The 15,652-nt window shown below is 39.8% G+C and overlaps 1 protein-coding gene across 2 annotated transcripts in view; it reads left to right on the top strand.

Annotated features, from left to right (window-relative positions):
* Nucleotides 1-15,652, top strand: part of wu:fy63c09 (uncharacterized protein LOC797544 homolog) — a 36,595-nt gene that overhangs the window by 17,898 nt on the left and 3,045 nt on the right. Inside the window, exons 4-18 of one of the 2 annotated variants that reach the window (XM_041260308.1) lie at nucleotides 249-297; nucleotides 1,142-1,298; nucleotides 1,436-1,628; nucleotides 1,919-3,373; nucleotides 4,265-4,366; nucleotides 4,650-4,765; nucleotides 5,470-5,528; nucleotides 6,279-6,510; nucleotides 6,613-6,681; nucleotides 9,830-9,976; nucleotides 10,274-10,349; nucleotides 12,326-12,450; nucleotides 13,196-13,254; nucleotides 14,043-14,269; nucleotides 14,564-14,655. In XM_041260308.1, coding sequence (XP_041116242.1) covers nucleotides 249-297; nucleotides 1,142-1,298; nucleotides 1,436-1,628; nucleotides 1,919-3,373; nucleotides 4,265-4,366; nucleotides 4,650-4,765; nucleotides 5,470-5,528; nucleotides 6,279-6,510; nucleotides 6,613-6,681; nucleotides 9,830-9,976; nucleotides 10,274-10,349; nucleotides 12,326-12,450; nucleotides 13,196-13,254; nucleotides 14,043-14,269; nucleotides 14,564-14,655 — 3,158 coding nt within the window. The remainder of the gene's footprint in view (nucleotides 1-248; nucleotides 298-1,141; nucleotides 1,299-1,435; nucleotides 1,629-1,918; nucleotides 3,374-4,264; nucleotides 4,367-4,649; nucleotides 4,766-5,469; nucleotides 5,529-6,278; nucleotides 6,511-6,612; nucleotides 6,682-9,829; nucleotides 9,977-10,273; nucleotides 10,350-12,325; nucleotides 12,451-13,195; nucleotides 13,255-14,042; nucleotides 14,270-14,563; nucleotides 14,656-15,652) is intronic. The other variant, XM_041260316.1, reaches the window with a different exon arrangement.

The raw sequence follows: 15,652 nt of genomic DNA, 5'->3' as shown, positions 1-15,652 counted from the left end.
ATGCACCCAGGTGAATCAAAGACATTCATACAATGTATTATTATTATTGAAATTATTGCTGTAAAATTGTATCAAGTTTGCTCTCCTCCTCATTGCCAAAGCTTTTTCCATTAATCTTTACATTCATCTTAAGAGCAAGACAACTCTGTTCCGCATGTAGTATGTAAATCATGAGAATGTAATTTCTCATAGGACTTTGGTCTTTGTCTGTTTTGTTTATGCTATTGACATGCCTAGCTTTCTTTCAGCAGGTTCAACCAGAGTTAATTCTCCAAGCGAACAGCAGAGAGATAGAAGGTGAGCTCCCTGTTCACTGCAAGTGGTTTCAGACAAGGAATGTCCCTTCATGTCCAGCACAACTACTTAGATTGGCCTACAAGATATGGATTTATGTAGTGCCTTTAGTAGTCTTCATCAACAAACGAGAGAATCTAAATTGAGACTGACCCAACAGCTATGACAGTGTTTCCACTTTCAGACATAAAATGTTACAAATGTTAATCTCTAATTTAGCACTATAGGGAAGTGGGAAGATCTCCTGTAAACTGCATGCAGTCGTTTTTTGTTTTGTTTTTAAACAGTGATTTTTAGTTAAGTTAAATGAACAATATGTTCTGAAACCTTAAACCTGATTGCTGGTTGAATCAGTCAATTGGCAGCTCTCATGCTAGGTCCCCTGTTTGGTTCCTAGTCAAATTTTTTTTGTCCTGTTTGAGCTCAGTTTTTAGTAAACAGATCACAAATTGCAACAGGTGCCACAAAATATGCATATTAAATAGGGGGTGCAGCATTTAGAAATGAGAAGGATCAAACCAGAAATTATGTATTTAATGTGGAAAAGGTCTAATAGAAAATGGATGGGACCAAGCAACCATAAGTAATACATGCTCAGGTTTGGGTTGGCCCATTTCAGAATACCTTACACACCCTAATATTAAATAAATGACTCCTGAAGTGGATATAAATACTACACTTTATTTTCCTACTTAATTGCTTGTTGTGTTGTATACTTCATTATGTAGTCATCACAAGGCTACTTCTAACATAATGAAAGATGGAGTGAAATAAAAATGAGAGCAGGTCTGTCTGACCACAGGGACAATTTTGTGCCCTTAATGGACACTGTTTTTGTTTGTTGCAGGCGGCCGGAGATCAGAATCTTGGCTGTGGAGCCCCTCGGGCCGGCAACTTGGTTTCCAGGGGCTCCTGGAGGCTGTGGTGGTTCAGCAGCTCTCGGCTTTCCGCCCCCTGCCAATTCTCACGGCCTCTGGGGGGGCAGCGTTCCTACATCAGCTCAGGTAACAGCTGTCTCATCACACACAAGGAAAAAAAGTTGTAATCTCCATTTTTTTTTGTGCTAGTTTTTATTGTCATAAAAATGTTTAACTCTAAGGTTCGCAGTTGATAGTTTTTTTAAAATGTTTCTGTTTTGTAGCCACCGTCATATGACCAGGTAATCAGAGAGATTACACATGAGCAGGTTCCCACGACAGCCACCAATGCCCCCCCTCAGCCGTCAGCTGTGACTATCTCAACGCAGACTGACTTTGATGAGGCTGCCGAGAGCTCAGCCTCAGGAAGTGATGTAAATAGCCAGGCAGCTCAGAGTGAGCCTGTTCCTGCTGCTGGTAAGCATGACTACAGTCCTTGTATTGTAAAGTATAAAAGTACATTTTCTGTAAGCCAGTGATAAAGGTCTAATTGTGTCTGGCTAGTGTTGGTCATGGTAATTCATTTTGGAGTCCCTACCGTTTGTTGTTTTCTTAACCTGAGGAAGAGCCAGAGCTAATGCAGTGCTCCCTGTGGAGTCCCCAGAGATGAATGGCAAGTTCGCACAGCCAGGGTACAAATCTACACTCCCCTGAACTCCTAAACATTCCTGTTCCACAGATTTAACCTGTTTTCCTTCTCTTTTTAGTGAGAAGACCGCTCAAACCCCCAAGGCCATCTGTGCGGCCATCGACTATTAAACATTCCCTCATATCGAGAGAATCTCCCCTCTCTCCCAGTGAGCATCTGCTTGTCCCTGAATTTTCTACTGACCCTAGTGAGTGTCAGGTTGTCCACACAAACGCTGTCTCTCAACCTCTGATTATCCCCAACGAACCACCGATTGTCCCCAGCAAGCCACTGCTTGTTCCTGTATCCTCGACTGTCCCTAGCGAGTGTCCGGTTGTCCACACAAACACTGTCTCTCAGCCTCCGTTTGTCCCCACGGAGTCCTCAGCTGTCCCCACTGAATCTGCATCTGTTCCTACTGAGTCTGCTGTTGTCCCAGTTGAGCCTGGCTTAGTGCTAGAACCAGCAGCCAAGGAGAGTGTGATAAGACGTCCAGTGCCAAAGCCTCGGTCGATGATCAACTTGAAACCTAAAGCCAAAGAAGTACAGGTTGAGACATTGGTGGAACTTAAAGAAGATGATGATGAAAATAGTAAGGTTTTGCCTAACAGTGTAGAACAATCAACTGCTACTCATCTGCAGGAGCTTTTAGAGGCTTTTTATCCAGAAGACCAAAGTTATACAGACAGTATGAATACCTACGGCAGCCAAAGAAATATCCGTGCTAGAATACAGGCCTTCGAGTCCCAAAGCAGCACAGACATCAGTGATGGGGAGCTTTCGAAGAGACCAGAAATCCCGCTCCGCACGCTAGCTCAAAAGCCCCCTGTGACAGCCTGTAGACCATCTTTAGCCCCCAAACCTGTTAATAGAGGATCAGGGGAATGGGAGACTTTGACAGAATCGAAACCTGATCTTGCCATCAAGAATGACCCTGTTTTTATACTACCAAAGCTGCAGGGAACGCAGTTGCCTTTTGGTGGTAAACCAGAACCTCCCAAGAAACCCATATCCAATTTTATAAGTGAAATAAATAATAGGAATGACTTTGGGGACGAGTCAGGTTCTAGCATTGTAAATAAACTGCAGAACGAAAAAAAGAAGACTCCAGTCCCGGTCCCAAGACCAAAGTTAACCAAAGTAAATGCCCTCCTTGAAAATACGGACTTGACTGAACAACCAGTGGTGCCAGCTCCTCGACGCTCTCTTTTTGAAAGGGCTAAAGCCTTTGGGGCCCCAGATGAAGCACCGGAAGTCAGTCGCCCCACTCCTCCACTGCAACAAGCGAATTCAGGCCTTGACTTCAACAGCTTCGATAACCAAATCACACCGGCAGTGGTACCAGTTCCTAGGGCCTCTATTTCTGAAAGGGCTAAAGCCTTTGGGGCCCCAGATGAAGGACCAGAAGTCAGTCGCCCCACTCCTCCACTGCAACAAGCGAATTCAGGCCTTGACTTCAATGACTTCAAAAACCAAACCACACCGGCATTACTTAGCTGGGACAGTGCAGAGAACAAAAGCTCAGAAGACACTGGTAGGTTGGCAAATTAAATTGTGCAATATTACTCCCCCTCCCTCTCCCCACTGAGACCTCCTTTGTTTCTATCCCTGTAGGCCTAACCCTGGAGATTTAATTGTTTCAATTAAACAATTTAGAACAGGGTTGGAACAAAGACCAGGAGTGGGTGGGTCAGCTTTGGCCCCCCTATTGTAGAGCTTGTTTACCAAACCAGAAACCTGGAGCAGTTTTGTTTCTGTTTAATTGCTCATTTTGAAATTGTGTGATGTGGGGGGAAATAAAACAATTAATTAAAAAAAAAAAAAAACTTTTGATTTATTAAGTCAGTCAGCGGGGTTCCAAAAAAATACAGAATTGCACGTCCTCATGTGTTACTACAACTGTTTAAATAATGTACCTATAATTTTTATTTTCTTTAACAGCCTGACAGCTTTTTACACTTCTAACTTTAAAGTCTGTTTCAGAGCTCTTTTCAAAATGTCCTCTCCAGTGCGCTGATAGCGTAAGGATTATTGCCTACATTGTCAAGCAGGAAACACGGCAATAATGATCCATGATGTGGTACGGAACAGAAAAGCCAGAGCACTTGTTATGCGTTTTTTTTTTTATCACTCTTGATTTGGGTAAAAGTGTCTAAATGACTAAATAATTAACAATGAAAATAAAAATGACAGGTATGTTATTTAAATAGTTTTAGCAACACGTGGGGACGTGTAACGCTATATTTTTCGGAAGCCCCGCTCCTTACTCTAAGCACAGCCATGGAATAAAGGGGCAGTGAAAAACATTTTGTTTCTGCTCAAACAAACTTTATTCACCATATTTAATTACACAAGGGCGGTAAACATTTAAAAATGCAGAAAAGGGAACCATACAATTTTATTTAAGCATTTTATTTTTCCTTAGATTTGTATTTCTCCAAACTGGAAACAGCAAATAATGTGCCAAACCGCCAGAGCGTACAACGTAAACCTACAATGATTAGAATCGGCAAACCACCAAACAGATGTAAGTTTGTCATAGCAGATGGCTTTAAAAGGCAATGTACTCCTTGAATTTTAAGAACAGGGCCATGTACAATAAACCAGTCTGATTATTTTCATCAAAATAACTTTGCCAGTTCTTCATATGTAAGCGAAGGATGCAAATGTTTCTATTATAAGCATAGATGTTTCTCAATTAAATAAATATGAATAAATTGAATCATTGCTTAATATCTAATACATAGATAATCCTGTACTGTGTTGTGCTTTTCTTTTCCTTATTGCCTAGTTTAATTGATGTCTTTCAGACCCCAATGATGTGGATTGCCAGGCCGTTCCCCCCCTTCCTGCTTATGGTCCTGTGGGTGGCTTTACTGGGTCCAAACCCAAGAAGCCCACCATCGTCTCAAGAGCAGCAGGACTGGTAAGACAGGCTTCCCTTCACTAGTACGGTAACATGACCACTTTGTTTTTATTGTCCACCAGTGACCCCTACAGGTGACAATTTTAAATTAACCATTGTAAGGTTTTTGTAAACTGAGCCTGTAGTTTGAACAAGCCATTGCTTGTGCTTAACTTCCTGATTTTGCATTGTCATGCTTTTCTTGGTGCGTCATCACGATCCCTTCTCTTATTTCCATTGTAGGCAAGCATTGGTTCTTGTGATACTGTATGCAGAACTGGAAGCTTATTAGTTTATGACTGCGTGCAAAAGAACGCTGCCAGTGTTGCAAATGTCTTTGACCAATAAAATGTAATTCCTTTCTCTGTAGCCAAGACTATTCCCATTCACAGCTTCAGCATATTCATGTTTCACAGGCTAAAAAAAAAAAAAAAAAAAAAAAAAAAATTGAAAAAAGACTGAGCCTATAAAGGTTGTGATACTGGAAATTGCAACAGTGTGGATGGATGTAGTACATGCAGTGCTACGCAAGCAGTTCATTCTCTGCATTTGACACTGATAAAGTCAACAAAGCTGAATTGTTAGAATTTAGAAATAGATTGAATTCAAGCCCAATTTACTGACCTTCAGTTCCTCTGATACCACCCATCTGTTAATAGCAAAAACACTGTCAAATATAAACTTTGGTTTAAGCCACTTCACTTCCTGTTTTTTGTTTTTTCTAGGAATCCGGGATTTCAATTGGGGGAGGAAATTCATTGGCTCGGCCACTCATGCCAAGCAGGTTAGTGTTTGTGTTGAAGTTTAGAATGTAGTGCTTGTGTCAGATTTTGCATGATTGAGAAGTCCTCCATTCTTTTACATACATGGTATTGATCCTGCCTGGAGGGAGCACTCTTGTGCAGTCAGTGAGAGGTTTCAGGCTTTGTGCCAATCCAGTCTTTGTAAATGGAGCAACTGCCTATAAATGTGCCAAAAAAATATTACTAATGGTGTTCTGAGACTGTGGACTGTGCACTTAGCTGAGACCACACAAACTCGCTGCAACCGGCTCCGAATAGCCAAAAAACTCAAATAATAATTGATCTAAATGTGAAATGCTTTCATATCCAGTGTGCCCCAACCCTTCAACAATAGACTATTCTTTTTAAACCTGTGATATTAAGATATACAGTTATGCCTTTTTTTTCTAATGTGATTGGAAAAAGTGGACTTGCTAAACACTTGCTAAATTAATACATTTTTACTTTTATTTTGAGCCTTCATAACTATAAAAACACCAATTTGTACAGTATATGGCAGAACTAATAAGACACTTAATCAAATATTTTTTTTTTAAATATTTTATGGGCCTTGATTGCAGATGACATTGTCTCAAACCTCAATGGGTCAAACTGCTATTCCATGTTGTTTCCATATCAGCATTTATGTCAACACAGTGTCAGCCTGTTTCTAGCAAGTGAATACAGTATGCAGAATGAAGTGTTCAGATTCCTGCGTAGCTTTTTATGAACTCTGCTTCCTGTGCATTTAGACCCAGGGAAGCAAAGGTCCTTCCAAATCGGCCCCCTCCAGCTAAGGGGGGTCCCAAAAGGCCTCCACCTCCCAAGATTTCAGCTCAGCCCCCATCTGTCCGCCGCTCCTCCTCTATGGTTGGACTCCACTCTGCTGGGTCCAAGCGTCCACAGAGCATGGTGTTACCAAAAAGGGGACCTGTGCTTCCTGCCAGACCTGGCCCGGGCCACCCCCTCTATAACAACTATACAGTAAGGAGACAAACAGAATTGCTGCTTTTTTTTTTATCAATCAAGTCACTTCTTAGAATGTCGTTGTAATGTTGAATAATTTTTTTTACTTTTTCATTCAAGCTTGCAGTACCCCATGGAATTGCAGAATGTGACTATATGTCTAGGATCCCAGGAGAGCTGTCTTTCCAGGTAAAATTAAAATGTTAGAGAGACAAGACCGGAATTACAAAAGCTCCATTATTTATTTAGCAGGCCAGTGTTGAAATGGAAAGATTAAGCTTGTATACAAAAAGCATCCAACGTTCGTATGAATCTTATTGGCCAGAATGCATCTTTTGGTGTTGCTGCTGATTGCAGTAATAGCGCTTTTTGCATGTAACTGACATTGATACAGTAGAGGCCAGTTATTAGCAACCCTGATAGACAACTTTAGGTTATAAACAACATTTTCCCAGGAACTGATCCCGCCCCATAGACTTTAATGTTAATGGAGTTCTGATATAACCAACAGCACATCGCTTATTGACAACTTTATTACTAGTTGCCAGTGCTACAGAGCGCACTTGGACGATTTATGTACATACTCCATGCAGCTTTTATAACACACTGACTTCACAACTGCTGATTTCTGGTAGACTCATGTAGAATTGTGGCTTTAAAACTGGCTACGAAGCTGCACGCAAAATTGAGAAGGATTTACAGCAGGAGGTGGTACATTGTAAAAATCAGACAATGTTGGACAATTTCTTATTTTAAAATTGTGTTCTTTAGAATTCATTGTAAGTACAACACATTTGTTTGGTTTACTCATTGTAAGGACAATTGTAGTACATCGTTGTGTAGAATTATTTAAGCTTACTCCTTTTTTTTTGTTCTTCATGCGCGTGAAGTAAACAGTTCTGTTTGGGTATTTCGTGTTTCTCATGTTTAATTTTTTAACACTGTAAAATATAAAACACATGTATTTCAGTGTCATATTTGTACAACTACAGTATATATCATTGTTCTATGTAAATACACTTAAACAGGCTTTTTGCTTATTGGCAACTTTCAGTCAATGACAATATTTTGCTGGGAACCGAGAGGTTGTTAATAAGTGGCATGTACTGTATATACTATATAGTGAAGTCACTGTGGGTAACTGACCCTTTTATACAGGTCTTGGTTCCATTGCAGAACAGATGGATTTGTTTTCACATCATGGTTTCTGTGTGTATAAAAGTTTGAGTACACCTGCTTGAAACCAGGTTTTTCATGATTATCTATGCTTTTAATTGTATAAACTTGTCTATAAACACTTAATATTTCATTATATGATGTGTGTGCTTATATAAGCTGACAATCATAAGTGAATTGCATTCAAAAATTAAATTTTTAAATTAAAATGTAAATCTTGTCTATTTCAATGAAATGGTCACCCAAAGCAAGGGGATTTCAATCTGAAGCTCAAGTTAGTTAAAAGTCTGAAATGTGTATAACATGGTATTAGAACACTGGCCTAAGTATAAAAGTGTATTTGTTGGATGTTCTCTGTTAACTAGCATGTTACCTAATTAACATTGTGTCACCAATTATTGTTAACAGGTGAAGGTCCATGATTACTATAAATATAGGTAGCATAGACACAAGTTTGTCATTCCTGAATGTAAGGGAGCAGAAAATGGCAAAATACGTTCAGTTAAGCAAAGAAAAAAGACTGTAAAAAGTCTGTAATTACTTTAAGAAATGAAGGTCAATCTGTAAGACAAATCGCAAGAACTTTGCAAGTGTCTGTAACTGCTGTGGCCAAGACCATCAAACGATTTGAAGAAACTGGCACTCATGAGGACCGAACAAGGTCAGGCAGGCCAAGGGTGACCTCAGAATCAGAGAACAAGTTCATTCGAGTCACAAGTCTGCGAAACCGGCGATTAACTGCCCCTGAAATACAAGCTCAGCTAAATGCTACTAGAAGTACAGATGTTTCAACATCAACTGTTCAGAGGAGATTGCGTGAAGCTGGCCTAACTGGAAGAATTGCTGCAAAGAAACCATTGTTAAGAGTGCAGAATAAGAGGAAGAGACTTGCCTGGGACAAAAAACACAGAAATTGGACGTTTGAGGAGTGGAAGTCAGTCTTATGGACCGATGAGTCAGTATTTGAAATATTTGGGTCCACAGCCAAGTATTTCTAAAATGCAGAGAGGGTGAGCACATGAGTACTGCATGTGTGGTTCCCACTGTCAAGCATGGAGGAGGCAGTGTCATGGTCTGGGGTTGCTTTGCTGGTGACAGATTGGTGATCTTTACCAAGTCCATGGCAAGCTCAACCAGCATGGCTATTGTAGCATACTTCAGAGGCATGCCATTCCATCAGGATTACGGCTAGTTGTGCAGTCCTTCATTCTTCAGCAAGATAATGACCCGAAACACACCTCAAAGTTGTGCAAGAACTATCTTTCGAAGAAGGAAAGTGAAGGACAACTCAATCTAATGACCTGGCCTGCCCAGTCTCCAGACCTCAATCCCATAGAACTTGTATGGGACAAACTGGACAGAAGAGTCAAAGCAAAGCTACCCACAAGTGCCCTACATCTCTGGGAATTGCTGCAGAAGAGCTGGGAAGACATGTCGGGTGATTTCCTGCTGAAACTTGTTAACCGAATGCCTCGTGTTTGTGAGGCTGTTAAGGCAAAGGGTGGCTATTTTGAGGAATCCAAGATTTAATGACAATTTTCAATTCTTGAACATTGCTTTGATACTCCTTATGTTTTGTTTTGTGTATTGTAACATGTGTTTTCATTTTCAAGTATTTATAGAAACGTATACGATGTAAAACATTGTCAATTATGAAAAAACCTAGTTTCCAGCAAGTGTACTCAAACTTTTGTACTGTGTGTGTGTGTGTGTGTGTGTATATATATATATATATATATATATATATCTATATATATATATATATATATATATATACTATATCAAGAATAGAATAAGAGAGTCAAAATAGATTTTCTTTGTCGCCCAGTGAAGCTGCCATCTGAGTTGACAAGTTTTCTGACTTTTCTGGAATCCGCAAGTAAAAGACCAAAATAATTTGTTGTGTGCTTCTTTCCATTTGAAAATGCTCTCTGGTGTAATGATAATGCTAATTTTTGTTACTAAGCAACTAAAGGTCAGTTATTTGAATAGGACAGTATTCAGAGATGATAGGCGTTTTGTGTGAGTTTAAAATCATCAGTGAAGGGATTGGCAGAGCTATAGGGAAGCTTGTATGTCATCTGCTCCCAGCAGCAGTCAGTGCTATTCTTACAGTACCAGTGTATGGAAAAACTACATCCTTTCTCTTTCTGTTTTGCAGAAGAATGAGGTTCTGGTGCTGCTGCAGCAGATCGACAGAAACAGTTACGAGTGCCAAGTAGGAGATGAGAAGGGGAAAGTATTCCAGTCTCGCATGAAGATTATCACTCCGCTGAATACGGACACAGGCTACACTGGAACACTTAAGGTAGGTCAAAAATAAATAAATAACTACAACAGCAAACTTCTTTTGATTTAACCACACCCTTAAAACACTAAACAAAAAGTATCTTCTATGAACTTAAGAGAAGGTTTTGTGTTTAACAATCATGCAGACTCTCCAATCGATTGTCCTTTGATCTGATATTTGTCCTATTAAAATGACAGTTAAAGAAATATACAGACCTTGGCACAGAAGAACACTGTGCCATCTCTTTTACAGGCGCTTATATCAGTAGGTGCAGTTTTTTTAGGTTCACAGCTTTTCTTTCTTCCAATTTTTCAGAAGTCATTTAGTGTTGGCAGACTTGATGGAAGTAGCAGTGGTCTTCAAGGCAGAGTACTACATGACTTTGCCGCAGGTAAAGAAATATTTCCAGAGGTTGGGGGGGATGATGGTGGGGAGCTATAGGCCACAAGCCACAGAGATTCTGGACAATGTGCTATTTTTTTCAGAATAGTCACTGTGTCCAATGCTGGAGAATGTGGTTCTGATAATGATCCACATATCCAAAGTACCATACTCCTTTGAAATTAAGACCAACTTTTTTTTTTTTTTTTTTTTTAATTTAGTCGTTGCCAATTTATTTTTGTTTTCTCCCAATTTGAAAATAGCCAATTATTATTTAGGCTCGGCTCACCGCTACCAGCCCTGAGCTGACTCTGGAGCGGCGAAGACGAACACACGCTGTCCTCCGAAGTGTGTGCCGTCAGCCGACCGCTTCTTTACACACTGCGGATTCACCATGCAGCCACCCAGGAGCTACAGCGTAGGAGGACAACTCAGCTAACAGGCTACCCCATAGGGGTCGCTGGTGCGCGGTGAGCTGATGACACCCTGGCCATCCTAGACCCCCCCCCCCCATGGCGCACAGGTGCACAGATTTAATAAACACAGCCTCCAACGCTAGTGTACCAACAGTGGCAATACTAGCACCGGACTTTATAAAGAAAACAAAGCTAGTAAATAAGTTTGACACACACACGGCAAGTGCTAGCCCCACTAAAAGAGACGTCCCGCTCCAGGAACTTGCTGTACGAAACCCTTGCTATACTGGTTGGGATCCACAACCCTGTAACAGGGTGACATGTCCGAGCCACAAGTCCACCTCGCACGTCAGGATCACAGAGACATTCGAAGCTTTCCTCCTTTTGTTTTTACGGTATAAGCATTTTTTTTTTTTTTAATAAATATTAAGCATTGATTCACATACTAGTTAGTCCTCTCTTTTTTTTTTTTTCCCCTTACAGAAAGACAGCCTTTTAAAGAGCTAGCCACACCCACATTAACAGCCTTATTTAAACAATTTAGTAGTTTTTTTTTTTTATAACAAATCTTTAATAGTTAAATTATATAAAACATCACATATAAAACCTTAGTCATGTGTTTCCTTTTTTTTACTGTGCACTCGCACACACAGTATTTAACAATGCATAATAGTACCTACAAATACGCAAGCATTTCATTTATTTTCCCGACGTTATTATTTAGGGTTTTAGTTACCGTTATTGTGCAATATACCATTATGATATAAACCACCGTGGCTCAGCAGCACACGAAACCAACACGGCTTCATACTGCAACAATAAAAACACCAGTCCAGAGTCACTTGCATATAACATAGTGCAACACGACTCATTGTAAACATCATGCCCCAGTGAGGGTGCTCCCTCACATTCCCCTAAACTAACCTACTCTCTGGTGTGCTGCATTCTTAAACATTCTCCCCGGGAACACCCCCCAGCCAATCAGGACCTCCCGATCAGCTCAGCTCCAGGCAAGCCTTCCTGTTTATCACAGCGCAGCTCAACCAGTGACAGGGTCCTCCCTGTCATAAAGCATCACTAGTTTCCTGAAGAATTTAGAGACGCTTTTACAATTTCAGGGTTTTCTTATTAGGCTCAGTTCTAACCTGACCCCCGTATTTTTGTACATGCCAATACCAGTGTTCGCAAAAAGGGAGAAAAACAGGTGTGTGTAATCGCGACTGGAAATGAGAAACAGCACAGAACTGTAATGCTCTGTGTGACAGCAGAGGGCCGCAAACTCCCTGTGTGTCGTTTTCTTATGAGTAATTCAGGTAGTATCTGTGTAAATTCCTCATGTTGAGGATGGGAAATTTGAGCTGCGTCTTAAATTCAAAGGAATATGGTAGTTTTCATGAATTTCTGATCCGCTTTTCTGTGTTAATGAAAAAAAAACCTAATGTATAACAGACTCAATGAGACAGTTGTAAATATTTCAGTATTGACATAATGGACATCAAAAGCTAAACAAAAAACAAGTCTGGCTATTGCAGTGAGTAATTTGGTTTTATTTTTATTTTTTGATTTCTAGAACACCCAGATGAGCTGATGCTGAGGGCTGGGGACACTGTGACCCAGCTGGAGAAAGTGGACGCAGCTTGGTACCACGGGACGTGTCGGGGCCACAGTGGGATATTCCCTGTGGACTTCGTTGAAGTGAGTGGAACTGATCAATGCTGACGATCAAGCTTGGCAATGTAGTCTAACTGTTTGGATTTTAGTCTAAAACTACAACTCCTATTTACCCTCCTGAAGTGCCTTTCTGGAAATGTGCTTGAATTAGGTTATGTGCTCCTAAAACATCTGTTGCCATGCCATGATTATGCCAGTTCTTTATTTTATCTACTTAAAACAAATACTTGTGTAGAGTGGTGACCTGAATTTGCCTACAGTATCACACCAGTGTTAACTGTCCGTGCTCTTCTTCGACAGACGATGTGAGATCTGTAAATTGATAGTGTAAGAGTCAGGTTCAGTTTTACACTTTTTTGAAATGTGATTACTTCACACATTAGCTTTAGGTGCACTGTCATCAGAAACCTGTCTTTGCTGGCATACCAGTTGTGAAGGTTTCTGACAACCTCCCTCCAGCTACTGCCTGTAACCTGGTGCTTTGCATACACACAAGAACACATTAATATCTTCACTTCCTTTACATAGTATTTTCAGAGAAACAAAAGTGACAGTATATGAAATAGACTTACTTAATGATCAGTCCTAGTCTACAATGAAGTGTAATGTACAGTAGATATTTTGACTTCCAACAGTGCTAAACTGAATTGCAATACATTAAAACATGCATTGTGTCATCATACACAACATCTCTGAGATTCTTAGGTTAGGCATTTATAACAAGGCACACAGATTTGTGCTCTGGAATGACACATTGTTAACCTCTCAGGTGGATGTTCCAGCAGCATCCAATGGAAAGAAAGCCAGCCCTTTTCCTGCCTCCATCAGGTAGGTTTCTCATTTGATGTTTTCCGATTTCCCACTGACCTTGCTGCACTGACTCCTGGAATGCTTTGAGCACACTGATTTTTATTATACCACTTGCACACACACAAACACTCACATTTACAGCTATCAAATCTCAGCCAGTCCTGTTTTTCCACAGAGCTGACAGAATGGATTATGTGTAGCTTCAGGAAGATGTCTGCTTGTAACTGTGATTGCACTCTTATTGAATATCGCTTAGCAACTGACTCAAGGTTCAGCCATTTGCTGGACACTGTTCTTTCTTTATATCTCCACCCTGAAACAAGTTTTGATTGTAACTATTACAGTCTATCTCTCTCTGCTTGTCATTGGTTTGCCTCATTCAGTGTTAGTTTTCATGACCTGTATCAAGGGCCATCCCATGACTGAACTGGGTTGTTGAGTGACTTTGGAAACAGAATATCTACAGTATATATATTCACCATTAGATAGCATGTAGCCAGTACAGAATAATGTATCAGAACTGGGGTGCTATAATCGATGTACTGTACATTGTAATTCATCCCTTTAGTTGCTGAGTGTGCATAGTAATTCATAAAAAAAAAAAAAAAAAAAAACATTAGTCGGGAAACTTGTACAAAACATTTCCGTGCAGCTTGAAGTAACAAAAGTCATGAAATGCCATACCAACTTGCCTGCATCCAGGTTAGGCTTTTAGCACAGATACCGAGACAAAATGGGCAGGGTAGCATTCAATGATAGTGGATAGCAGTGAAAATTTTTTTTTTTTTTTTTTTTTTTTTTTGAAGTGGTCCAAGATGTGTAGCCCGGTTTGATTTCGAAGGGGAGCATGCAGATGAGCTGACCTTCTTCGAAGGTGATGTGATTAAACTGAAGGAGTCAGTGGGCGAGGAGTGGGCCCGGGGAGAAGTGAACGGTCAGACTGGAATTTTCCCCCTGAACTTTGTTGAAATTGTGGAGGGCCTGCCCCCTGCCTCTCAACAGCAGTTGGGCCAGAATAAACCCCATATTTCAGGTAACGGATTGCATTATTTGCACATGTACGTCTGTTGGTTTATCTGCTGTTTACATACATTTTTCTCAGTCATTTATATTTAAAGAACATGACCCTGTTTTGTATTATTGATTATTTAAGGGCTTGCTAAGCAAGAATACAGACTCTTTTTTTTCTTGGATTTGAGATAAAATCAGATTTTCAGGTGAAAAGCAGTATAAAGCAATACACGCTGTGTTTTGTCGATTTTGTTATTATAAAATAGCCCAATATAACTTCTGTTTTGTTTTTTTCCCCCTGATAAATGTTTTGTAGATATAAATCAAAACAGTTTGGGAGAAATAAAACAAACATCACCCTTTGTCACATCATTCAAGGCCAGACCAGAGGTTGCTAGACCCAACCAGGTAAGTTTGAAATTGCTGTCTTACAGCACAATGGAAACATCTAGCTGTTTTCCTTCTAGCTCTGACATGTGCAATTGTGTTACATATTCCAGACTTTTTGTTTCATGGTATGAAGGCAAGGTCAGTGCTTAATTTGTGCTGGGGTTTGTCTTTCCCAGAACCTGTGAGCATGCAGTGTCATAGCGGTGGTACCTCCTAGTTTAAAAATCTCAAAAAATCATTTTAAATTCACAACAGTTGTCTGCAAGTTCTTGCGTGCACTAGAGAGACAATCCACTGCCACGTTTGTAGCCTACTTTAAATTGCTTTATGATTTCAGCTTGAGTGCCTTTAAGTAAGATGACATTGGCTGCAGCTCTATTGTCTTTTTTTTATACACAAATAAGCTTACCTGATTTGAAAAACATCATGAAGCAATGTCTTACACTATGTGGTTTGATTAAATGAGTAGCACACATCAAAATAAGAAAGCTAAACATTAATTTCATCAAAGAACAACAGCTTTATAATGAAAAAAATGATTGTCGCCTACTTCAATAGGAACATTAGCCTGCTATATTATATTGAACCATAACAATACAAAATAATAATAACACTATGTAACATAATTTTTGTTCCTGGGTAGTAAGTGTTATTTCCTAATTGCTTATGCCTCAAAAGTATAGAAAATGGCTATTATTCCCCAAAAACTTTGCTTTTGTGACCAGGACAGTGATATTTCAAAATATCACTATTTCTAATGGGAAAACAGGAGCTTTTGTGTCTTTTCGTTAACATAAAGTCATAAAAAAACAACATATGAATCCAAATTAACATGTATTTATACTAAAGTAATACAAAAATGACTACAAAAGATTTAGAAGTGAATAGTTTCTCGAGATTTACGATTATACTGTAAATCTTCTTGACCGTGATATTCAAGGCCTCCTGTTTTATTTAATTTATATATATATATAATAAACATTTTTCTAAATTTTTATACCCATCCTCTGATCTG

Source organism: Polyodon spathula, chromosome 1, assembly GCF_017654505.1.
Source record: "Polyodon spathula isolate WHYD16114869_AA chromosome 1, ASM1765450v1, whole genome shotgun sequence".
In the NCBI taxonomy this organism is placed as follows: domain Eukaryota; kingdom Metazoa; phylum Chordata; class Actinopteri; order Acipenseriformes; family Polyodontidae; genus Polyodon; species Polyodon spathula.
The sequence above is the reverse complement of the archived record's forward strand: the minus strand, read 5'-3'. Positions and strand labels throughout refer to the sequence as shown.